The sequence below is a fragment of the Anser anser genome (assembly GCF_964211835.1).
Source record: "Anser anser genome assembly, chromosome: 23".
Lineage (NCBI taxonomy): Eukaryota > Metazoa > Chordata > Aves > Anseriformes > Anatidae > Anser > Anser anser.
The window spans coordinates 1154286-1177077 of record NC_139744.1 but is presented as its reverse complement, the minus strand read 5'-3'; the positions used below and the strand labels follow the sequence as shown (position 1 = coordinate 1177077).

The 22792-nt window shown below is 55.6% G+C and overlaps 3 protein-coding genes and 1 long non-coding RNA gene across 12 annotated transcripts in view; 2 read left to right on the top strand and 2 right to left on the bottom strand.

Annotated features, from left to right (window-relative positions):
* The window catches only part of LASP1 (LIM and SH3 protein 1), a 31049-nt gene extending 30386 nt beyond the window's left edge, over positions 1–663 (bottom strand). Inside the window, exon 1 of the mRNA XM_083809483.1 lies at positions 511–663. Coding sequence (XP_083665609.1) covers positions 511–579 — 69 coding nt within the window. The 5' untranslated portion in view covers positions 580–663. The remainder of the gene's footprint in view (positions 1–510) is intronic.
* Positions 664–1957: 1294 nt separating this feature from the next.
* On the bottom strand, positions 1958–2920 carry LOC310885755. Its single transcript, XR_014574960.1, has 2 exons — positions 2234–2920; positions 1958–2144 (listed from the first exon to the last, which is right to left on the bottom strand). It is a non-coding gene; the product is annotated as an uncharacterized lncRNA (long non-coding RNA).
* Positions 2921–3045: 125 nt separating this feature from the next.
* On the top strand, positions 3046–5355 carry RPL23 (ribosomal protein L23). The gene is made up of 5 exons (XM_083809477.1): positions 3046–3146; positions 3366–3449; positions 3674–3802; positions 4897–5010; positions 5224–5355. Exons 1-5 carry the CDS (start codon positions 3134–3136, stop codon positions 5304–5306), a joined length of 423 nt encoding a protein of 140 aa, XP_083665603.1. The 5' UTR covers positions 3046–3133; the 3' UTR covers positions 5307–5355.
* A 140-nt stretch (positions 5356–5495) lies between these two features.
* CWC25 (CWC25 spliceosome associated protein homolog) lies at positions 5496–22460 on the top strand. Of its 9 annotated transcripts, none has more exons than XM_083809462.1 (15): positions 7024–7491; positions 8141–10122; positions 13017–13199; positions 13671–13764; positions 14255–14403; positions 15174–16132; positions 16573–16745; positions 16956–17192; positions 17821–17890; positions 18397–18524; positions 18750–18819; positions 19310–19500; positions 20071–20151; positions 20738–20899; positions 21663–22460. In XM_083809462.1, the coding sequence occupies exons 6-15, from the start codon at positions 15776–15778 to the stop codon at positions 21775–21777; spliced, it is 1584 nt and encodes a 527-aa protein (XP_083665588.1). In that variant the 5' UTR covers positions 7024–7491; positions 8141–10122; positions 13017–13199; positions 13671–13764; positions 14255–14403; positions 15174–15775; the 3' UTR covers positions 21778–22460. The 9 variants fall into 9 exon arrangements, with proteins under 9 accessions (XP_083665595.1, XP_083665594.1, XP_083665593.1 ...); XM_083809465.1 differs by having other exon boundaries at positions 7251–7491; positions 13017–13143; XM_083809469.1 differs by lacking the exons at positions 7024–7491; positions 8141–10122; positions 13017–13199 and adding an exon at positions 5496–6727 and having other exon boundaries at positions 14282–14403.
* The last annotated feature ends 332 nt before the right edge of the window (positions 22461–22792 follow it).

The following is a 22792-nucleotide window of genomic DNA, read 5'->3' as shown; positions in this document are numbered from 1 at the left end:
GATTGAGGCACGACCACCTCCTCCTCCTCCTCCTCCTCCTCCAGGCCTGAGGCCAGACCCCGACAGCACCCGAGAGGCTGCCCCGGGGTTTATTTCGGTTAAAGCACCCCCCCCCCCAGAGAACCGGGAGCACCGCGCTCCGCCGGGCAGCTCCCAAGGCGAGAACCCGGAGCCGGGAGGCAGCGGGCGGAACCGGAGACTTAAAAAAAAAATAATAATTAAAACAAAAATTAAAAAAAAAAAACAAATCAACAAAACCCGCGGTAACGCGAACCAGATGCGGCTCCCGGGGGCAGCGCTCGCCGCCGCTCCCCAGCCGGCCGGGACCGGGGCTGCGCCCCCGACCCCCCCCGGTCCCGATCCCGGTCCCGATCCCGATCCCAATCCCAATCCCAATCCCGGTCCCGGTCCCGGTCCCGGTCCCCCCCCCGGTGCGGGCGGCGGCACCGGGAGCCCCGGGGGCGCCCAGCGCGGAGCGTGGCCGGGCGGGTGCCCCCCCCTCGCACCCACCTTGTCGAGGCAGTTGACCTTCTCGGTGGGGTACACGATCTTCCCGCAGCGGGCGCAGTTGGGGTTCATGGCCGGGCTCCGCCGCCGCCGCCTCTGGGCCGCCGCCCGCGCCCCGCGCCGCTAAATAAGGGGGGGGGGGGGGGGGGAACCGGGAGGGGGGGGGGCAGGGGAGGGGTTTCGGGGAGGGGGGGGCGGAGCGGCGGCGCGCGCCCACCCACGCGCGCCCCCCCCCGCCCTCCGCGCGCGCACGCACACACACGTGCCCTTGCACGCGCGCCGCCCCCCCCCCCCCCCCGCGAGCAAATCGCGGTGTGGGCGGGGGCAGGCACACGCGGCACCCCCCCCCCCCCCCCCCCCCACCCCGAGGGGGGCTCCCGCCCGCGCGCGCGTGCTCGCGGCGGCCCTCCCCGCGTGCACGCGCGCGGTGCACGGCCGCCCACGTGTGCACGCGCGGCCCCTTCGCGCGGCCGCCCACGCGCGGCCCCTTTGCCCCTGCCCGCAGCCCCCCCCCCCCGGGACCCCAGCGGGGCCCCCCCCCGGTCCCGCCTCGCCCACGCGTGGGGCCGCGGCGCGCACTTAGAGCGCGCGGGCGGGGCGCAGCGGCAGCCGGGGGGTATAGCTCAGTGGTAGAGCATTTGACTGCAGATCAAGAGGTCCCTGGTTCAAATCCGGGTGCCCCCTCGAAGAACAATTTTATTTTATTTTTTCCCCACTCCCACGCGTGTTTTCCCCACACGCTGTTTCGAGACGCAGCGGGAACGCGCAGCCCGCAGGGCGCAGACGCGCGGCCCCGGCCCCCGTGGGTGCCTCCCGCGTGCGCAGGGCGGCAGCTTCGCAGCGCTGCGCTCGGGGTCGGGCCGGCGGCGCTGGATCCGGACCCCACGGCGCGGAGGCCGCGGGCAGGACGCTGCCACCGCTCCTGTCGCTGCTCCCACCCGGGGGCAGCTGCGCCCCGGGTCCCCCGGCGTTATCCCAGCCCAGAGCCTGTCGCAAAAGAAGGAGCCTCGCAAAGCCAGGAGTCCTTTAATGACGCACGCCCACACCAAACGAGGCTGCGCTCGGCTCTCTTCCCCCTTCTTCGTTTCAGGATGCGGCTTCAAATTGGTTTCCTTCGTTTAAAAGCAGCTTATCTGATCCTCTCGCAGGGCGCCCACTCCTTCCCTTCCCGGTACCTCACCCGGCACTTCCCACCCCCACCAGCCAGCCTCCCACCCCTTTCCTGGGCCCTTTTGCCTTAAAATAAGGCACGCTTTTCTGCGCACCCAGCTCTCTGGGATGTCCTCGTGGGTGCTTTTTGCTCTCTTGGCTCAGGAGATGCTGCTGGGTGACAGAGCCCGTTCGTCGCCCGAGGGTTTCGGGAGGGCACGCTCCCCGTACGCCACGATTCAGCCTCACCCCTACACGCGGCGGAGCTGCTGCTTCCCCGGGGCAGCCGAGGACACGGCTCTGCCGGGTGCCGTCCCACCTACGGCTTGCTTTATTTTTTTTTCCGGAGCTGCATCTTGCGTCTGGCACACTCGGCCTGGCCCCACGCAGTCAGCTCGCCCCGCGGTTTGGCCCGCGCTCCTCTCCTGATGGGTCCGGTGATGGGTGAGAGCCGATGGCCTTTCAGGACCCCACTCGCGGAAGATGTCCTGGAAAACAGAGCGGAGCAGGACGTTTGCGCTGTTACTCCGGGCAATGCTTTTGTACTTCCCTCATCAGCTACAAACCGGGCGTTTACCGTCAGCAGTTCAATTTACGGCCGTTAAACCCCATACTTCTGCACTTGCCGCCGTTATTCCCCGTCGTTTGGTTTCAGCCCATCGGGCTGCGTCCCCAGCCCCGCGCAGCGTTTGGGGTCGACGGAGCACCGCGAGCGGCGTCTGTGCCCCCCTGAAAGTAAACCCGGAGCAAAACCTGAGCAAACCGATCGGACGTCGCCTCCAGGCAAAAGGCTCCGTCATGCTGCGGGAGAACGACGCCGGCTTTTGTCAAGCTGCCGGGGCTGGAAAAGTCCCGCGGGGGTAAAATCCACAAGAGGCCGAGTCGTGTCCCCCCCCCCCCACCCCCCCCAGCGCCACGGGTAAAAGGGTGCAGAGGGGGTGGTGCAGGGCAGGGGGTATAGCTCAGTGGCAGAGCATTTGACTGCAGATCAAGAGGTCCCCGGTTCAAATCCGGGTGCCCCCTCTTTTTTTTTTCTCTATCTCTCTTTTATTTATTTATGTATTTTTGGCCCCTCATACTTTCGAATCGTTTACTCCTCTCCCCTTTCCGGGAACAAAACCCCAAACCGTGGATTTTCACCCCAAATTGAACAGCCAGGGCCCGGTCGGAAGCCTTTCCCGGTGTCCACGGGGCACCCCAGGGCGGGGGTGGGGTCCGCCCGCGGCACGCGTGGGGAGCCCGAAGGGGGCCGTGCCCCCCCGCTCCCTGCCCCCCCCCGCCCGGTGCTCCCGGTACCGGCGCTGCGCCCCCGCCCGCCGCCTGCAGGGGGCGCCACGTGCCGCTCCCTGCACGTGATATCCCCTCGCCACGTGACATCCCCGTCACGTGACACCGGCCGCGCCGGAGGGGAGGGGGGGGGCGGTGCTGCCCCATATCCCGGCGTGCCCCGCGCGCCTCCTTCTCTTCCGGCGCCAAGATGTCGAAGCGAGGTGAGGCGGGCGCCGGGCCTGGGCCCTATCCGCCGCCATCCGGCCCCATCCGGCCCCGGCCGCCGCCTCCGGGGCTGGTGCCGGGCCGGGGGGAGCCCGGAGCGCCTCTGAGCCCGGGGATCCGGCCGGGAGCTCGGGGCCCGGAGGCCGCAGCCGGTGCCTGAGCCCCGGCGGCCCCGCGCAGGCCGCGGCGGCCTCACGCCTGTTCTCTGCCCGCAGGACGCGGCGGTTCCTCCGGAGCCAAGTTCCGCATCTCCCTCGGCCTGCCCGTGGGCGCCGTCATCAACTGCGCGGACAACACGGGTGAGCCGGGCCCTGGGCCCGCAGCTGGGGCGGGGGGTGGCTGCGTGGGCCCGGAACGGGGGGTCTGTGCCTTGCTGAGCCCCTGTGGGAGGGCGCGGCGATGGCAGCGCTTTGGGGTGGAGCAGCAGCTCGTGCTGTGAGCTTCAGTGGGTTTTTTGGTAGGGTCCTGTAGGGGAGGCGTGTCGCGGTGCAGGCTGGTTAATGCTGAGCCTTTCCCTCCGCAGGCGCCAAGAACCTGTACATCATCTCCGTAAAGGGCATCAAGGGGCGCCTGAACAGGCTGCCGGCGGCCGGCGTGGGTGACATGGTCATGGCAACTGTCAAAAAAGGCAAGCCAGAGCTGAGAAAGAAAGGTGAGTGTGGAGAGGGGTGGCTGTGCCTGCGGAGCGCTTCTCAACCTGACCTGCAGCACGGCTGCTGCTCTGAGAGGTGCCCCTGTGAGCAGGGGGCTGCAGGCCTTCCCCTCAAGGGCACCGAGAGTCCTGCCTTGCACCACTGCAGGAGGCAGGCGCCTGCTGTCCGGGGCGCTCGTTCCACCCTTCTAAAAAGCACTTGTTGGGTCTGTGTCCAGTGGCTCAGTGAGTTGTCGTGGAAGGGCAGAGAAAAGCATCGCTTTTGGGTGAAGTGGCAGCTCGTGCTGTTCATTTCAATCAGTGGTGTGACAAGCTCTGGGAGATTGCTGCTGTTCTGGAGGGGAAGGAAGGGGTTCTTGCTGAGCATTGTCTTGTAAACTGACAGATTTAGGAATAAACAGTGACTTCTGTGAGTAGAAGTCTAGTTGTCAGCTTTAAGCGTACTCTTGCCTTCAAGATAGTTTCCCTTAGAACTAAGGAAAGCACCACGTGCTATAGAATGTGAGACACGATGGCAGCTGACACTTTCTTCTCTTGTACCTGAGGTATGAATAAAACCCTTATATTTACACCCGTGTCTCTAGAGGAACTTGAAGCTTCATTGCAGTGTAGCCAGTAGTGAGTTGACAGAGTTCTCCGTTATTAAAGACATGAAGTTCATATTAGATTTTTCAAATTCTGTAAATGTGCAATTGTTGCAGTTAATCAGAACTGGTAGGAGTGGAAAAAATGCTACCTCTTATAAGGGTGGTTAAAAAAAATTGCTGTCAGGGTAAACTTTTACTCCGTGAGCATCAGTCCTGCCTTGCCAGTGTGATGCCAGGGGGTGTTGTGATCCCAGGAGTTGCTGAAGAAACTTAATACGTTCTGTGATGCGAGTGCTGAAAAGCTGAGAGTAAGGTGACTTAGCTGTCAGCCCTGCGGAACGCATGGCCTGCGTTGGAACTGCGGCCCCAGCACGCAATTCAGCTCCCTAGTGAAGTAGCACAGACGAGAGGTGTGTTGGGTTAAATGCTGCAGCAGAATTGCTCCTCTGGGGTGTCCGCTGCTGAGCCGGATGCTGAGGATACTGAGCTGCCCGTTTCCCTTTGCAGTGCACCCAGCGGTGGTAATCCGGCAGCGGAAATCGTACAGAAGAAAAGATGGAGTATTCCTGTACTTCGAGGACAACGCAGGAGTAATAGTAAACAATAAAGGGGAAATGAAAGGTACGGACGGGAGCCTTCCTGCACCGGGCAGCGGCGGAGCGGGGTGGCGGGCAGTACCTGTTGGAGAGCTCGGCCAGCCTGGGCAGAAGGTTCCGGATTCTCCTCAGACTTGAGTGTGCAGCCAGGCTGACCTGCTGTTTGTGCAAGATGTGGCTGCGTACCGTCACACCTGCACGGCTCTCTAACGCGCTGTCTTGTTCTTCTCTTCGCCAGGTTCTGCGATCACAGGCCCTGTGGCTAAGGAGTGTGCAGATCTGTGGCCCAGGATAGCCTCCAATGCAGGAAGCATTGCGTAAACGTGCTCGTTCTTGCAGAGATGAAATAAAAGTACTTGTACCAAATAAAGAGTGTCTTTCTTGCCATTGTTAAGCTTGAACTACACTCCTCTGCTAGGCATGATGGTGTTAAAATGAAGATATTATTTCAGGTCTGGGAAACGTTTTCCAGATCTTTGTATGCAGGCAGGCCCAGCAGCGGGAGAGGGGGCCTGGTGGTTAAGATCCAGTGACCAGCCTCTGCGAGGCGAGTTCCTGCGTACTGGGGCTCCTGCATCTGGAGGGTGCTTGCCCTGGAAGGACAGATCTTCCCAGCGCCGACTGAATTCATCCAACACGGATAAAAACTGAGAGGTCCTTTTGAAAACTGTTCTACAAAAACCGTTTGTACAGGGGCTCTCAAGCGTAAGAAATTTTCTTCCAGAATGGGCAATTTTACTAAAGTCTGATTCTGTGCGGGGAAAACTCTTGCCTGAGCTGGCTCGGATTAAACTTGCAGAGTTTGTTCTGTACAGCCGGCTAAAAAAGGCTTTCTCAGACCTTGCTGAAGACACCGCAAGGACACATCAAGCCCACTGCTGTCAGCTGAGGGGGTGGCTGCAGTCTGTGCCTCAAAACCTCGAGCAGTGGTGAAACAGGCAGGGGGGTGCCGGCTGCGAGCTGCGAGTACAGGGGGTGGCCTGAACCTTCAAATCGCCTGAGAGGCGTCACGATCAGCTGCAGGGTGTTGCCTGCCCCAGATGCTGTAAGAGCTCCCCAAGCAATGTGAAATTGCCTGTGACGTTCTCTAGCCGAAGAAGAGCCGTGAATCCATTTCTGGAGCTAAATGCTTTGCTTGAGAAACAGAGAAAAAAGGAGCCTGGATGTTTCCAAGCAGCTGCCTGCAGTTCTGTGGTGTTCAGGCCGACGCCTTGTGGCCTAGAAGTAGTTTTTTAGACTTTTTGCTGGATTCAGCACGAGCTGTGCACCAGCAGCAGCTGGGGAGGGGAAACTGGGGAAGGGACTCGGGTGGACCGAGGGCGACTGTCTCTTCTCCAGGCTGTTCCACGGAGCGGGTGAGCAGTCGGGGCTTCCTAGCAGACCCGAAACCCTGGAAGGTCCGGCAGCTGCTGGGGGAATTGCTGCAACACCCCTTGGGGAGTGACCTCCTTCCAGTCCCTCAGTGGTGATGGAGCTGTTTGTGAGGCCGTGGGGAGAGGAGCAGGCACCTGCTTACAAGTAAGAAACAAGCACTAGAATAAAAGCGTTCTGTCTTGATCTGTCTTTCAGCAGCTCGTGGTACGTCTTTGATTTATGAAGACTTTTTCCTAGGTAGGACACGGCACGGCTGGAAGTTGGAGGAAAGCCTCTGGGTGTTGGCGGTTCCCTTTGCTGCAGCCTCCGGCCCGTCGGCAGGGGAAGGCAGCGAGGCCGCGGGCAGCGCAGGAGCTGCTCCCGGCGAGGTTTGTGTGCTCTGCTGGCAGGGCAGGCCCTGAGCAAACAGCGGCACGGCCCTGAGGTGGGTGTTTCCGAGCGTTCTGTTTTGCCACTCCACCACGGGGTGCTGTGAGAGAAAGCAAGGTGGGAAGCGGTTGGCGCGTCCCCCAGGAGCCCGTGAGCAGGCGCGGTGCGAGGCCTGGGGCTGGTGAGGCCGGGAGGAGGCCCCGGAGAGGGAGGTCCTGGGGGAGCCCAAGGAGAGGGAGGTCCTGGGGGAGCCCAGGGAGAGGGAGGTCCTGCGGGAGCCGTGCTGCAGGTGCTGTGAGCGCAGGCTCTGGAATGTGGCAGAGCTGCCCCATGAGCGGCCACAAGGAGCTTCCCGGGCAGGTGTTGGCCAGGTGGGGGTATAGCTCAGGGGTAGAGCATTTGACTGCAGATCAAGAGGTCCCCGGTTCAAATCCGGGTGCCCCCTCCCTTTTTCCCCTTTTTGTCCCCAAAAGGTCCATCTGGGGCTTCTCAGCTGACTGCTTTCCCCCGAGCTCTCTGCAGGGAACGTCCTCTGGCAGATGCGGAGGTAGCCAGGCACCAAGAAGATTGCCACGAAGAGGAGCGGCACCACGGAGGTTGTGAGTAGAGAGATGAGCACAGCCTTGAGCGGTGCTTTTTGTGCTGGGAGTACCTTGCCAAGGTGTGCTGGGATTGTTTGGAATTAGCAGAAAAATCCCATCCAGGAGGGGGCTGGCACAGGGGGTATAGCTCAGTGGCAGAGCATTTGACTGCAGATCAAGAGGTCCCCGGTTCAACTCCGGGTGCCCCCTGGGGGGGTGTCCCCTCTGTCAGAGCTTTTAAGGGGTCACAAGAACTATAACAATAAAGGTTTGCAGTTTCATCTTCTCAGAATGTTGGAAAATGCCTCAATTTAGGAGGCATTTCTGGAATCGTCTTTCCAGTATGGATTTTTCTGATCTTTGGAGGGCTCCGTCTAACACGAGGTCTTCCTCCCTGGCCTTGGAGAGGAGCTCAGCTTCCTCTCGTTTTTCACATCACCAGAAGACTTAGAAATGGTGGCCAAATTTAAAAACCATGAGGCAGTGCTTCTCTCCACTAAGTTGCAGAGTAGTAAACCAAAACAGAGCAAAATTAGAAGAGGAAGCAGGTGTCACTGGAGAGGGATTGGGAAGGTTGTCTGGTAGGGAATGAAGAGAACCAGAGAGCGTGTCCTCGGAGGGAGGCTGGGGTCTCGGTATCTTGGCCCCTGTGATGTTTTAAGCTTGGAATAAAATCTTCCACAGCAGGATTTGCTGCACTAGATTCCTACTGAGGGCAGGTAGAAAAATAGGGGAAGAACTTGTTTTAAAATGTTATTTTATTTGTGTGTACACTCACTTGCAAGGAGGGGGTATAGCTCAGTGGCAGAGCATTTGACTGCAGATCAAGAGGTCCCTGGTTCAACTCCAGGTGCCCCCTTTTATTTTCCAAGAAAAAAAACCATATTTTCATCACCTTTAAATTCCATGTGCTTTGCCCAAAGGGCTGGTCTCTGAACTTGCATATTCAAGGCACTCAGCGTTCACCTAAAGATGTGTGGCCCAAATCCCTCTCCTTGGTGGTGACTAAGCAAAGGCTGGTAGCTGCTGAACCCTGGGAGTCGTCATTTTGATCAGCGAGGAAACCGCGGCGGCTCTGGGCGGTGTAAGTATGTACGCCGTGCGCTTGTCTGTGATTCTGACTGACCTCGCTTTATCGGGTATGTTAAGATGCAAAGGCGCCTGACGTATCAAAAAGCAGAACCAGTAGAGAAACTATACAGGGCTCTGTATTTGTGCTTTTTTCTGCTCCTTGTCCAACTGGGAAAGCAAGGGGGTATAGCTCAGTGGCAGAGCATTTGACTGCAGATCAAGAGGTCCCTGGTTCAACTCCAGGTGCCCCCTCCTTTAAAATGTCTTTTTCAGTCTGCCCCCTCTTTTAAATGTCTTTTTCAGTCGGCCTTTTGCCTGGGAAAGTTCAGGGTTTCTGCTCTGAGTAGCTCTGCACAGTCTCTGTGGTTTTGTGTGAGGATATAATTCTCTGCAGTAACTCTTTGCAGACATTATGTCCGTGACCCAGTCCAGGCAGCTGCCAAATTAATGAATCTTAACCCATGGTCAGACACTGGGCTCCAGGTGTGAGTGCTTTTAAAATCACCTCTGTGCAGGTGCTATTACAAGGGGGTATAGCTCAGTGGTAGAGCATTTGACTGCAGATCAAGAGGTCCCTGGTTCAACTCCAGGTGCCCCCTTAAGGTTGTGATTTTTTTTTTTCTTTTAAAGGAAAAAATGAGATGAATCCCCCACTTTTAGAACCTGTGTGTTTCTGCCTTGCCCAGAGGACTGGTCTCTGAACTTCCATATTTAAGACACTGAGCAACTACCAGAAAATATGTGGCCAAAATCAATACCCTTGTCTGTGAGAAAGCAAAGGTGTACTTGTAGTCCCTGTGCCACGGAATCAGCTCCTTTTTTTCTGCTCCTCGGAAGGGTATTAATGCAAGGGGGTATAGCTCAGTGGTAGAGCATTTGACTGCAGATCAAGAGGTCCCTGGTTCAACTCCAGGTGCCCCCTCTTTACCTCCTTTTCCAACCTTTCTTCTTTACAGACAGAATAGGGAGAGACCTTCTTATGCTTCTCATTTTAGAAATCACTCGATGTTCTTCTGCCAGGAAGAAAACTGTGACGTTTTTCCCTTTGTTTTTGCTGAACAACGCATGTAAGAGCTAACAACGTGGTTGTGCACAGGTGGGATGCAATTCCAGTTTTTCCTGTCTGAGTAACAGCCATTAAGGATGGAGTAAACACCAAACACAGTGTCGTTCTAGAAAATTGGACCTCGACTGAGGTGTTAGGTGCAGGCAGCTGGGGCAGGCGCTGCAGGAGTCAGCCTGGGGCTGATCCCACAAGGGTGCAGCCACAGCCAGGCGCCGACTCCCGCCGCCCGAGGGGCTCGAACCCGCCACCTCCGGCCCCGCGGGCAGCCGCGCTCCCCCTGCGCCACGCCCCAGCGGCCGGGGCCGCGCGTTTCGGGGCCGCGCGTGGCTCCGGGGCAGGGCGCCGGGCTGGGAGCCCGCAGGTCTCCGGTTCGAAGCCCCCCGCGGGCGGACCCAGCCCCAGGGGCTCCGGGGCTCGGTGACGCGAACGGGCTGCGGCTGCGGGCAGGCCCCGTGCGCCCGGCTCGCTGGGGCGCGCTCCTTTACCTGCGGCCCTTCGCGGTGCTGCTCTAAAAGATTTTGGGTTTCCTCCCAGGGGGAACGGGAGCCGCGGAGGGCGGGGGGACCCGGGCCGGGCCGCACCTTGCTCCGCCGCCTCCTTCCGCCATCTTGGCGGCTGCCCTCAGCGGCGCGCCGGAAGTGACGTCACGGAGCGGCGGCGGCGCGGCTGAATTTGTGTAAGTTTGGGATTTTCTGTGGTAGCTCCCTGCAGGAATTAGGTCCGTTGCCCTGTCCGGGCTGCTCTCAGGGTGATGAGTCCGAACCCGTGGTCAGACGCTGGGCTCTGCGTGTAGCTGCTTTTAAAAGCACCTTGTGGAGGCCTCACCGCAGGGGGTATAGCTCAGTGGCAGAGCATTTGACTGCAGATCAAGAGGTCCCTGGTTCAACTCCAGGTGCCCCCTCCTTTAAATGTCTTTTTCCGCCGGCCTTTTGCCCAGGAAAGCTCAGGGCTTTTGCTCTGAGTTGCTCTGCGCTGTTTTTGTGTAAGTTTGGGATTTTCTGTAGTAACTCTTTGCAGAAATGACGTCCATTGCCCTGTCCTGTCTGCTGTCAGGGTGATGAATCTTAGTCTCTGGTCAGACACTGGGTGTGTGTAGCTGCTTTTAAAAGCACCTTGTGCAGGTGGTGCTGCAGGGGGTATAGCTCAGTGGCAGAGCATTTGACTGCAGATCAAGAGGTCCCTGGTTCAACTCCAGGTGCCCCCTTGCAATTGTGCTTTTCTCAGGAAAAAGTACGAGGCGCGTGCCTCACTTTTAGATCCTGTGTGCTGCTGCATGGCCGAAGGGCTGCTCTCTGAACCAAACCCAAGACAGAGCGTTAATGTAAAAACGCACGGCCAAATTCGTGTGCATGTCAGTGAGCAGGCAAAGGCACGATGCCAGTTCCTGGGCTGTAGGAGTCGTCGTTTTGATCAGCCAAGAGGCTGCGGTGGTTCCACGCTTTGTCTCCTGTATTGATTCTCTGAATACACTTTGGCGTGTACATTTTAATGCAAAGGAGCCTGTCAAATAAAAAAAACAATCTCCCCAGTGGACATAAAATCTGAGCTGTCTGTATTTTTTTTCCTGCACCGTTCTGGCTGCTGGCCCAAGGGGGTATAGCTCAGTGGCAGAGCATTTGACTGCAGATCAAGAGGTCCCCGGTTCAACTCCGGGTGCCCCCTCTGCGGTGTCTTTTTTTAGCCTGCTTTTGGTCTGGGAAAGTTTGGGACTTCTGCTGGGAGTAGCTCTGTGCTGTCCGTGTGCTGTGTGTGTTTGTAACTCTCTGTATCTCTTTGCAGCAATTAACTCCATTGCCACGTCCAGAAATGAAGCCCAGTGCCTAGGATTAGGGTTAGGGTTAGGGTCGTTAGGGTTAGGGGTAGGGGTAGGGGTAGGGTTAGGGTTAGCTCCACAGGGGAGACTCCATTTGTTTTAAGGTTAGGGTTAGGATTAGGGTCGTTAGGGTTAGGGTTAGAGTTACGGTTAGGGTTAAGGTTAGGGTTAGGGATAGGGTTGGGGTCATTAGGGTTAGGGTTTGTGTTAGGGTTCTGGTTAGGATTAGGGTTGGGGTTAAGTTCGGGTTTCGGTTTGGGTGTAGGGTCATTAGGGTAGGGGTTAGGGTTAGGGTTAAGGTTTGGTGTAGGGTCATTAGGGTTAGGGCTAGGGCTAGGGTAAAGGTTAGGGGTATGTGTAGGGTCATTGGGGTTAGGGTTAGGGCTCGGACTAGGATTAGGTTTAGGGTTAGGGTTAGGTTTTGGGTTAGTGTTAGGTTTAGGCTTAGGGTTAGGGTTAGCTCTGCCATTGGGGTTTGGGTTAGCATTAAGGTTAGGTTTAGGGTTTGGTGTAGGGTCGTTAGGGTTAGGGTTAGGTTTAGGGTTAGGGCTAGGGCTAGGGTTACTGTTAGGGTCACTAGGGTGAGGGCTAGTGTTAGGGTTAAGTTTATGATAGGGTGTAGTGTCGTTAGGGTTAGGGTTAGTGTTAGCTTAGGCTTGGGGTTAAGTTTAGGTTATGGTTAGGTGTATGGTCGTTAGGGTTAGGATTAGGGTTTGGGTTCGGGCTAGGGTTAGGGTTGCGGTTAAGTTTAGGTTTAGAATTGGGTGTAGGGTCGTTAGGGTTAGGTCTGGGATTAAGGTTAGAGTTACGGTTAGGGTTAAGGTTAGGGTTAGGGTTAGGGTTTGGCGTAGGGTCATTAGGGTTAGGGTTTGGTTTATGATAGGGTATAGTGTCGTTAGGGTTTGGGTTAGTGTTAGCTTAGGGTTAATGTTAAGTTTAGGTTTAGGGTTAGGTGTAGTATCATTAGGGTTAGGTTTAGGGTTAGGGTTAGGGTTCGGGATAGGGTTCTGGTTAGAGTAGGGATTAGTGTTAGGGTCAGGTTTAGGTGTCGTGGTACCGTTATGGATACAATGAGGTTTGTTTGGAAAGAGAGAAGGCGCAGCGTCCTGTCGCGTGTGAGGCTTCGTATAGGCTGCCCTGGGCAGCTGAGGCGTACCCAAAGGCTCCCGTTGGGAGCACATTTTAAGGGCGGAAGGAGACCCCGTCCGTGCTGCCTGGGGTCCCGCTTAGGGTTCGGCTTGGCGGCTGCCCTCAGCGGCGCGGCGGAAGCGACGTCGTCAAACGGCGCCAGGCCTCAGCGACGAGCGGCGGCGGAGGCCGGGCCGGTGGCGGGGCCGGGGGCGATGCGCGCCGGGGGCACCCACGGGCCTGGCGGGACCCCTGCCCTAGGCCCCGTTACCGGCAGCCGCTGCCCGCCTGCCCCGGGAGCCGCGGTCGGGTGGGGTCTGCCCGGCACCGGGGTCTGGTGCGGGGCTGGTGGGGCCCGGCCTGTAACGGGCGGCGGTGTGAGGTGGGCTGGGCACCGGGCTGCGTCCCCTGCATAAGCAGGCTGGGGTGGGAGATGCTTATAGCTCGTTATCCACACCTATAGCTCGTTATCCCCACTTATAATTCATTATCCCTTCGCTTCATTACGTTAATTACACACCCCGGCGCTCCCTAGCTGTGGCTCGCTACTTCTTGCAAGGATTTTTTTACCTGAAGCTGAAGCCTTTGATGTCTGTCTGATGCTAAAACGTTTGCTCTCACCCTCACAGGGCACGGCACGGCTGGAAGTTGGAGGAAAGCCTCTGGGTGTTGGCGGTTCCCTTTGCTGCAGCCTCCGGCCCGTCGGCAGGGGAAGGCAGCGAGGCCGCGGGCAGCGCAGGAGCTGCTCCCAGCGAGGTTTGTGTGCTCTGCTGGCAGGGCAGGCCCTGAGCAAACAGCGGCACGGCCCTGAGGTGGGTGTTTCCGAGCGTTCTGTTTTGCCACTCCACCACGGGGTGCTGTGAGAGAAAGCAAGGTGGGAAGCGGTTGGCGCGTCCCCCAGGAGCCCGTGAGCAGGCGCGGTGCGAGGCCTGGGGCTGGCGAGGCCGGGAGGAGGCCCCGGAGAGGGAGGTCCTGGGGGAGCCCAAGGAGAGGGAGGTCCTGGGGGAGCCCAGGGAGAGGGAGGTCCTGCGGGAGCCGTGCTGCAGGTGCTGTGAGCACAGGCTCTGGAATGCGGCAGAGCTGCCCCGTGAGCGGCCACAAGGAGCTTCCCGGGCAGGTGTTGGCCAGGTGGGGGTATAGCTCAGGGGTAGAGCATTTGACTGCAGATCAAGAGGTCCCTGGTTCAAATCCGGGTGCCCCCTCCCTTTTTCCCCTTTTTGTCCCCAAAAGGTCCATCAGGGGCTTCTCAGCTGACTGCTTTCCCCTGAACTGTTTGCCTGCAGGGAACGTCCTCTGGCAGACATGGTGGTAGCCTGGCATCAAGAAGAAGATTGACAAGAGAAGAGGACCAGCACCGTGGAGGTTGTGAGCAGAGAGGTATTTCCGTCAGTGTTTTTTGTGCCGGGAGTAATTTGTTGGTGTGCTGGGGTTGTTCGGAATGACCAGAAAATTTCCAGCCTTGTAGGAGTCTAGCACAGGGGGTATAGCTCAGTGGCAGAGCATTTGACTGCAGATCAAGAGGTCCCTGGTTCAACTCCAGGTGCCCCCTCTTTTTATTGTCTTTTTCAACTTGGCTTTTGCTTAGGAGAGGTGAGGACTTCTGCTCCAAGTACCTCTGTGCTGTCTGTGTGTTTTTGTGTGAGTTTGTAATTCTCTGTAGTGTCTCTGCAGAAATTATGTACATTACTCCGTCCAGGCTGCTGCCAAGTTAATGGATCCTAACCCATGGTCAGACACTGGGTGTGTGTAGCTGCTTTTAAAAGCACCTTGTGCAGGTGGTGCTGCAGGGGGTATAGCTCAGTGGTAGAGCATTTGACTGCAGATCAAGAGGTCCCTGGTTCAACTCCAGGTGCCCCCTCTTTTTCAGCCTGCCTTTTGCCAGAATTCCCCACAGGAAGAAGATGGACACATCACCTGAGGTCTCAAGAGCTTGCCCTATGTGTTGAAGTCTTTGTGCTGCAATATTCGAGACACTCAGTGCCTGCCTGCTAGGAAAGTACCGGGCTTCTGCACTGCGTGAGTAGCTCTGTGCTGTCTGTGTGTGTTTGTTCTTGATTTCTTGCAGTGACTCCCTGCTGCCATTACGCTACGTACATTACCATGCCTGGGGGGCTGTCAGTTAAAAGCTTCTAACCACTGGACATGGACACCGGGCTCCATGCACAATGGTGTAAAATACCTCTGTGCAGGTGGTGCTTCAGGGGGGTATAGCTCAGTGGCAGAGCATTTGACTGCAGATCAAGAGGTCCCTGGTTCAACTCCAGGTGCCCCCTCCTTTAAATGTCTTTTTCAGCCGGCCTTTTGCCCAGGAAAGCTCAGGGCTTCTGCTCTGAGTTGCTCTGCGCTGTTTTTGTGTAAGTTTGGGATTTTCTGTAGTAACTCTTTGCAGAAATGACGTCCATTGCCCTGTCCAGGCTGCTGTCAGGGTGATGAATCTTAGCCTCTGGTCAGACACTGGGCGTGTGTAACTGCTTTTAAAAGCACCTTGTGCAGGTGGTGCTGCAGGGGGTATAGCTCAGTGGTAGAGCATTTGACTGCAGATCAAGAGGTCCCTGGTTCAACTCCAGGTGCCCCCTCTTTACCTCCTTTTCCAACCTTTCTTCTTTACAGACAAAATAGGGAGAGACCTTCTTATTCCCCAGAGGTTTTAGAAGTCACTTCAAGTTCTTTTGCCAAACTGTCACGGTTTCAGTTGGGAGAGAACTAATTTTCTTGGTTAAGGCTTGTATGGTGCTCTGTTCTGGATTTTTGATGAAAATAGTGGTGATAATACACTGATGTTTTAGTTGCTGCAAAGCAGAGCTTCCACAGAACCAAGGACTTTTCTTCTTGTGCTGCCCTGCTGGGAGAAGGTTGGGAATGCACAAGCCAGGAGGGGGACACAGACCAAGACGGCTGACCCACACTGGCCAAAGAAATACTCCGTACCATACGATGCCGGGCAATAAAAGCTGGGGTAAAGAAGGAGGCGGCTGACAACATTTGGAGTTTCTTGGGCAGGCAAATGCCTTCATGCATGATGAGCCGTGCTCTACTGGCAGTGGCTGAACGCCTGCCAGGTGATGGGAAATGGTGAATTCATTCCTTGTTTTGCTTTGTGTGCGTAGCTTGTGCTTTACCTAGTAAACTGCCTTTATTACGACCCATGAGTTCTTGTATTTTTCCCTTTCGGGTTCTCTCCCCCATCCCACCTGGAGAGAGGGAGCTGGAAGCAGCCGTGTGGTACCCAGCCTCCTGCCAGCTTTACGCCACACCACCAGGTCTGACGTTCCTGTTTCTCCTGTGGTTTTGCTGAACAACGCACGTACACACAAGCACCAGAGGCCATGCAGATCTAGTTTTTCCTGCCTGAGTAGTAATTGAAATAAACAGCGAGCACCGCGGCTTTATGGAAGCCGTGATTAACGCAGCCAGGCGCCGACTCCCGCCCCCCGAGGGGCTCGAACCCGCCACCTCCGGCCCCGCGGGCAGCCGCGCTCCCCCTGCGCCACGCCCCAGCGGCCGGGGCCGCGCGTTACGGGGCCGCGCGTGGCTCCGGGGCAAGGCGCCGGGCTGGGAGCCCGGAGGTCCCCGGTTCGAAGCCCGCCGCGGGCGGACCCAGCCCCAGGGGCTCCGGGGCTCGGTGACGCGAACGGGCTGCGGCTGCGGGGGGGCCGGGCCCTGCCCCGCCGCCTCCTTCCGCCATCTTGGCGGCTGCCCTCAGCGGCGCGGCGGAAGTGACGTCGACAAACGGCGTCACGGCCCGGTGACGAGCGGCGGCCGGGGCCCGGCGGGGAGGGGAGCGCGGAGCGAGCGGCGCCATGGGGGGGGGCGACCTGGTGAGGGGGGGGCGGGCTTGGGGGGGAGGCCTCGGGCACCGGCACCGGGCCTCGGGGTGTGGGCCCGGGTCCTCGAGGGATCGGGACAGGGCCTCGGGGGGGGGCTGGGAAAGGGCCCTCGGGGTGCGGGCTCCGGGCCCGTGGGGTCCTGGAGGCGGCCCCGGGCCTCCGGTACCGACACCGGGCCTCGGGCCTCGGGGTGTGGGCCCCGGGCCTCCGGGTACCGGCACCGGGCCTCGGGGGGTCGGGACGGGGCCTCGGGGTGCGGGCTTAGGGCCCCGTCGCGCTCGGGAGGGTCCCGAGGCCGTTCCCCGGCCCCTTACTGGGGCGCTGAGTAAGGGCCCTCCTGTGGTGTCGCTCCCTGCAGAACCTGAAGAAGAGCTGGCACCCGCAGACCCTGCGCAATGTGGAGAAGGTGTGGAAGGCCGAGCAGAAGCATGAGGCCGAGCGCAAGAAGATCGAGGAGCTGCAGCGGGAGCTGCAGGAGGAGCGGGCCCGCGAGGAGATGCAGCGCTACGCCGAGGACATGGGCACCGTCAGGTGAGGAGCGGCCGCTGGGCCCGGTGCTGCCTGGCGAGGTGCTCCGTGCCCTGCTGGTGCCCCTGAGGGATGTATTTTCAGCACTGTTTTTAACGTGTACGATGCGGAAAGTTTTCTGCTCACCTTCGTAAGCCAGCGCTTTAAGTTTTACCTTTTAGTTTTACCTTTAGAGCTCTGTAATAGAAAATAAAACGCTCTTGTTTGCAACAGGAAAAGAGAAGAGAAGTTGGAGTGGATGTACCAGGGTCCTGGGGGCATGGTCAACAGAGAGGAATACCTGATGGGTCGCCCCGTGGACAAATACGTCTTTGAGAAGACAGAAGACAAGGATGCGGGCTGTTCCAACGAGACAGGACTTCTCCCAGGCTCCATTTTTGCCAAGTCTGGTGCCAATTCTGTTCTAGACATGGCGAACAAAATCCGTGAGGATCCACTCTTCATGATAAGGTACCAAATGTGGGGGTGAAAGCAGTAGTGGATCAGGCAAAGCATTCATGATAGTAGCTTGATAAGAACTATCTTAGTCGTTTACATAAAGATTGCTGTTAAGCTCGTTCCTCAGAGTTTCTTCTGTTTGTTTGTGAGCTTTAGGTTGTAGGTGGCAGTCCTGGCTGCAGAGAGTTCATCAGCTGCTTACATGACTAACAGGTTTTTGGTTGTGTTTTCTAGACACAGCAACATGTCAAATAATTTGAGTCAGTTTGCTGCTTTTCAATAGTTGTGCTAACTTGAATTGAACGAAGATTGTCATTCTTCTTTGATTCATCTCTGCAAACTTAGGTCACCCACTTATGTGCGTGTAAATATATCTGGTCTGCTCTGAGAGTTGAGCCGTTTAACAGCGTTGTAGCCCAATGGATGTTAACAAAACAATTTTTGTTTACCCTACTAGTTGTGCTCTCGTGGAGAAGAAAAGGACAGACTTCATCGTAGTGGGACCTGTTTTGCTGAATATACCAAACTTGCCTGTTTTTCTGCTTTATATGTTTTTAGAGGTTGCACTTGGGGTCTTTCATGAAAATATACTTTGAGTTGCTTGCAAATACTAGTTTAATTTTCTTTTACTCTGTTTTAGGAAGAGAGAGGAGGAGAAGAAGAGAGAAGTTTTGAATAATCCTGTAAAAATGAAGAAAATCAAAGAACTGGTAGGTGTTTCTCAGTACTCCTTCACAGACTCAAAGCACTGAACGCACTGAGGACAGGTTCATAGGTCAAGTTAATATTTAGGAGGAGGAGCTGAGTTCTGTTTACTGACTTTCGTAGGAAAACGGAATAAATTCAGCTTTGTATAATCCCCATATAATAGGACAAGGTTCCCTATCAGTCTGTCGGCAACAACTAATTTCTCATCCTTTTGGATACAGGCGTATTTTTCTCTTCCTGCTCCTAAGATGTGCTTTTTCAGCTAGTGATTAATTGTTGACTTAGTACCACAGAGTGATAGCAGATGCAGGATTTTGCGTGAATTGGTACCGTGCTGACACTCCGTTGAGCTCTCTAGTTTTGAGAGAGGACCTTGCTAAAAGCTTTATCTTTTGTCCCAAGAGCCTCTCCACAGAGAACTCTGTTACTTTGCCCTTTCCTTGTGATGCTGACTGCACGGGTGTAGGGACAGTAATTATTGCTAATGAGATAGCGTTTTGCTTTATAGCTGCAAAACAGTTTGGATAAAAAAGAGAAAAAGAAGAAGAAAGAGAAGAAGAAGAAGCACAAGAAACATCGACATCGCAGTTCTAGCAGTGAAAGTGCCAGCAGTGATGAGGAGCGAAGCAAAGCTAGGTATGTTTCAGGGTTTTGTAATAAAAATATAGTGTCCTGTTTCAGTTGGCTGTTTTTCTTGCCTTTCTAATCCTCTGCAAGTCTTACCTTTCTGATTAATGCTCTTAATTTGCTTAACCATTACTTCATTGTTTTTGTATCATTATTTTTATGACATCTTAATTTAAAAAATGTTATATTATTGAGTTCATCTGCTTCAAAACTACTCTTCTGTTTTCTCTTTAGGTCTCAGAAGAAGACGAACAGTTCCTCCTGGAAACCTGCTCCTACCAAAGTCCCAGGATACGGCTTACAGGTAAGTACCTGTGTTTCGCACAGCTTTCAGCAGCAAATTCGTGGGTTAGGGAGGAGCAAGAGTTTAGGCAGCTTGTTGCAAGAGGCTGTTCCACCAAGTAGAAGAGGATTATGATTTAAGAAAGTTCAATTTGGAGCCATCCAAGTCTTGAAACCAAAGCTGTTCGGATGCTGGTAGGACTTTTATTCTCTCTGAGCTCAAGTTAGGATTTATTTACTTTCTTTTACCAGGGTCACACGTCTGTTTAAATACTGTGCTTAATTGTCATGACAATTTCTTGTATGATGCACCATAAGTTAAACTCTCTTCTTAGGTACAGGCTTTAATAAGAGCCTAGGAAGTGAGATAAGTGTTTACTTATTATTATAAGTGTTTACAAAAATGTTTGCTGGCTCCTGCCCTTCGTCTAACCTGAGGTCTCCTCTGTAGCCTCCCAGCGCTGTGATGCTCTCACGGGACCTCTCTCCTGAGGGTCACTTTTGCATTCCAGGTTAGAGACTCTGACCTGAGCCACAAGTCTCGGAGTTCCCCAGCTGCCGGCCAAGAGAGGGCCCCCCACAAGCACCGGGATCGCTCCAGGTCCAGGAGCCAGTCCCGCTCGCCGCAGAGACGTGCGAGCAAGAAGAGCACAGAACAGTCTGGGTGCAGGGGATCGAGATCTCCGTCTAGACACAGCAAACAGTGAGTGTGGCTGACACGGGTAACGTAAACCAAGGGCTGCTGGTGGGGGTGGTTCCTGAGAAACGAAAGCCCTGTTACTCAGTCTCCTTCTGCCACAGTGTTCAGTTCTGGGTGTAAAGGCAGGAGCTGCACAGCTGTATGTGAGTGCAGAAACACGAGTTAGCAGCTGGAGGGGGCCTGTTTTCACAGTGTGCTGTTCGTTTGCGACACCCTCCTTCTGGGTGCACACATTAGGTATTGCTTATGACTGTACTTAATTTGGGCTACTAATTTCCTTTAGAAGGTACTTGTAATTGCTGAATTACCCCTACTAAACGCTGATAAAATCAGATACCAAGTACTCATTGCTTGCTAATGAAATAATTAAAACAGATTAAAAATATATGACTCAATACACTATTAGTTTCCATTAAAATTTGTTTACAAAGTGGCCAGGTAACGGTCCTTTAGTTCCAGGAGAGATTTTAGTTTCAGAATGTGTATAAAAAATCCAGGTAACATTTAGAGGTGTAATAATGTATGTTTTATTCATCTGTACTAAAAAGAGGTATTTTTGTGTTACAAACACAGCAATCGAGAGGAGAAAGGAAGAGCTAGAAGCCCTTCCCCTAAAAAGAGCTATCGACGACAGCATGTTCCAGGGTACACAAGGTAAGCAAAATCTTGTCCCTGTGCTTTTGGGGGCAGGTTGCCCCAAAGACGGCGAAACAGTTGGGTGTAATCTGTGAATCAAATTTTACTCTGTCTGAAATAGATTGTATCAGATGTCGAGAAAGTCAGACAGAGAGCGATGAAGTGCTCAGCTCAGTGCTCTGGAGCTTGGGTGTTAGTTAACTCCTTGGACAGCTTCCCAAAGTGATTCACGTGGCTGCTGGTTCGCCATGTGTCTCGCATCACTTCACAAGGCAGTAATGTGAAGAAAGCCTTTGTCCTGCGGACTGTTAATTAGAAGCGTTCTGTTTTACTGTCATCAGGAAAACGTGACCTTGACAGTGTCACCTTACCTGTCAATTAAAAATGAGAATGCTGAAAAGAGGAGAAGAACAGGCTTTCCTGGGGGCATGGTAGAGCAGAACATTTAGACTTGAACTTGCAAGCTTTGCTGATGGGGTACCAAAGGAAAAGCCATGTTAAACAGCTCTAATTTTGAGGGTCATAACTCATAAAGAATGGAAAGGAAGAGAGGGTTGTGGCCTAGTGTACTTTTTATTTATAGTGGTGTTTTCTGCACATATAGAAAGATCTCTCCGGAGGAACTGGAGCGTAAACGCCAGGAAATGATGGAAAATGCCAAGTGGCGGGAAGAAGAGAGAGCAAACAACCTCAGGAAACACCGAAAAGAGGAGGAGCTGGAACGAGAGCTGGAGAAGCTGGACTCCCGAGATGGAAAGTTCTTGCAGTGAGTGTCTTTATTATCTGCTTTTTCATTCAGGGGAACTACAGGCCACATCTTTTCAGGAGTGAGTGGGTGGTGGAATCAGCGTTTGAGATGCTCAGATTATGGCGTAGATCTGTCTGTGCTTTCTTGTGCAGTAGAACTAGTGACATCTAGCTTTTCCAAATTCTGTTCTTAATCCCAAAAATACCGTAAACTTCTGTGTTAGTCTCAGTACTCAGACCAGGAGACTGGCGGTTAGTTATTTTTCTCCATCCTGTAGAAATGCCTAGTGCTTCACAAGCAGATGTTAAAAAAATCTATTTTTAGGAGCTTGCAACAGCTTTAGTCCTGCAAATCCATTGGGAGTTTGTGTGCCAGGGGCGTGTGGGACTGAAACCTGTGCGCAACAACAACGTGGACCATTTTAGTGGCATGCCACCCTTGGTTCAGGAACATGTTGCTTTTCCCTCGTTTGCTTCCCAGAAAGCAATCATCTCCCCTGTGACAGATGCTTTTATAACTAATAGTTATATTTGGAAGATGGAGGAGACTTGAAAACTACTGAAAATATGTTTCTGAGCACAGATAAATAAAGCACTGAATTTGTTACAAGCCAAAGTAAAAGCTAGTCAGTTCTTTCAGAGCAGACTTTAATGTGAAACAATTTGCTGCTTTCTATTTTAGATTCATTTAGGTGGATGACTTGGGGATAACAAAGCCTGCTAGAAATGGTGTTACGTTTGGAAAGAGAGTCTAATTTTTTGATTCGTTATTTTTTCTGCAGTCGCTTAAAACTAGAGAGTGCGTCTACTTCCACTCTAGAAGACCGAGTAAAACGCAATATCCACTCCCTTCAGAGAACTCCTGCGGCCTTGGAAAAAAACTTTATGCAGAGATGAAACTTGTTCTTCCTCTGCTCCTGTGCAGGAGCTAAGCGGACACGTATCCCTAGAGGTGAGACCTCCAGCACAGGTTCACTGCTCTCTCTGGGGACAGCTCCCGTCTCCCAAAGAGGCGCTGGATTTCCCTGCTGCGGCCCGCGGGGCGCTCTGGACTTCTGGCCCTGCGAACCCCTTCGTGATGACCACGACCTCGCCAACAAGCCGCAGCTGGAGGAGCCGCGCGCCCTCGTGTTGCATAGAGTAGTGCCAGATCTCTTCCTGTTCTCTCCACCTCGCGTGGTACCCTTCTGTAGATCCTTAGTGCCAGGCTCCGCGGGGCGGCAGCTGCTCCGCGGCAGGCAGGGTGCGCAGGCTCCTTCGGCTGAGCAAAGCCCCGCTCCTGGCAGCCCCCGCAGCCCACCCAGTCCCCGCGCGAGCTCGCTGTCCGTGGTAACGCTGCAGCACCCAGGGCAGCACGCCGCTCCGCTTCCTCCCGGTGCGGGTGAGGAGGCTGCTGCGGGCCCGGTGCGTGAAACAGCCCCGGCCGGGGGGGGGGGGGGGGATCGCTCCCGGGGGGTTGCCTCCGGAGGGGACGGCAAGGAGCGGAGCTGGCGCCGCACGGGGGGCTCGGGGTGGGTGCGGGCGAGGTGTGGGTGCGCGGCACCAAAGAACTGCATGTTAAATAGAACCGTTCCTGCCGAGCCCTTCCTGCCGGAGCCGTTCCTGCCGAGCCCCTTCTCGTGCCGCTGGGGGGGGGCCGGGGCCGTACGGCGGCGCGGGGTAACACCGGGGGCGCCTTTTCGCAGCGTCCCGTGACGTCGCCGGCGGCCCATTCATAATTCCAGGCGCCTCGCTGCTGATTGGTCCATCCCCGCGAGGGGGGGCGTGGCCCGGGCGGGGACGTCACGCCAGCTGGGCGAGACCACCTCGGGGAGGGAGGGGGGGGGGGCCGGCCTTGGTCTACGCGTCCTTTCTCCTCCAGCGGCTCCTCGGCGGGCCGCCCGCCGCAGCCCAGCCCCGGTCCGCTGCGTTC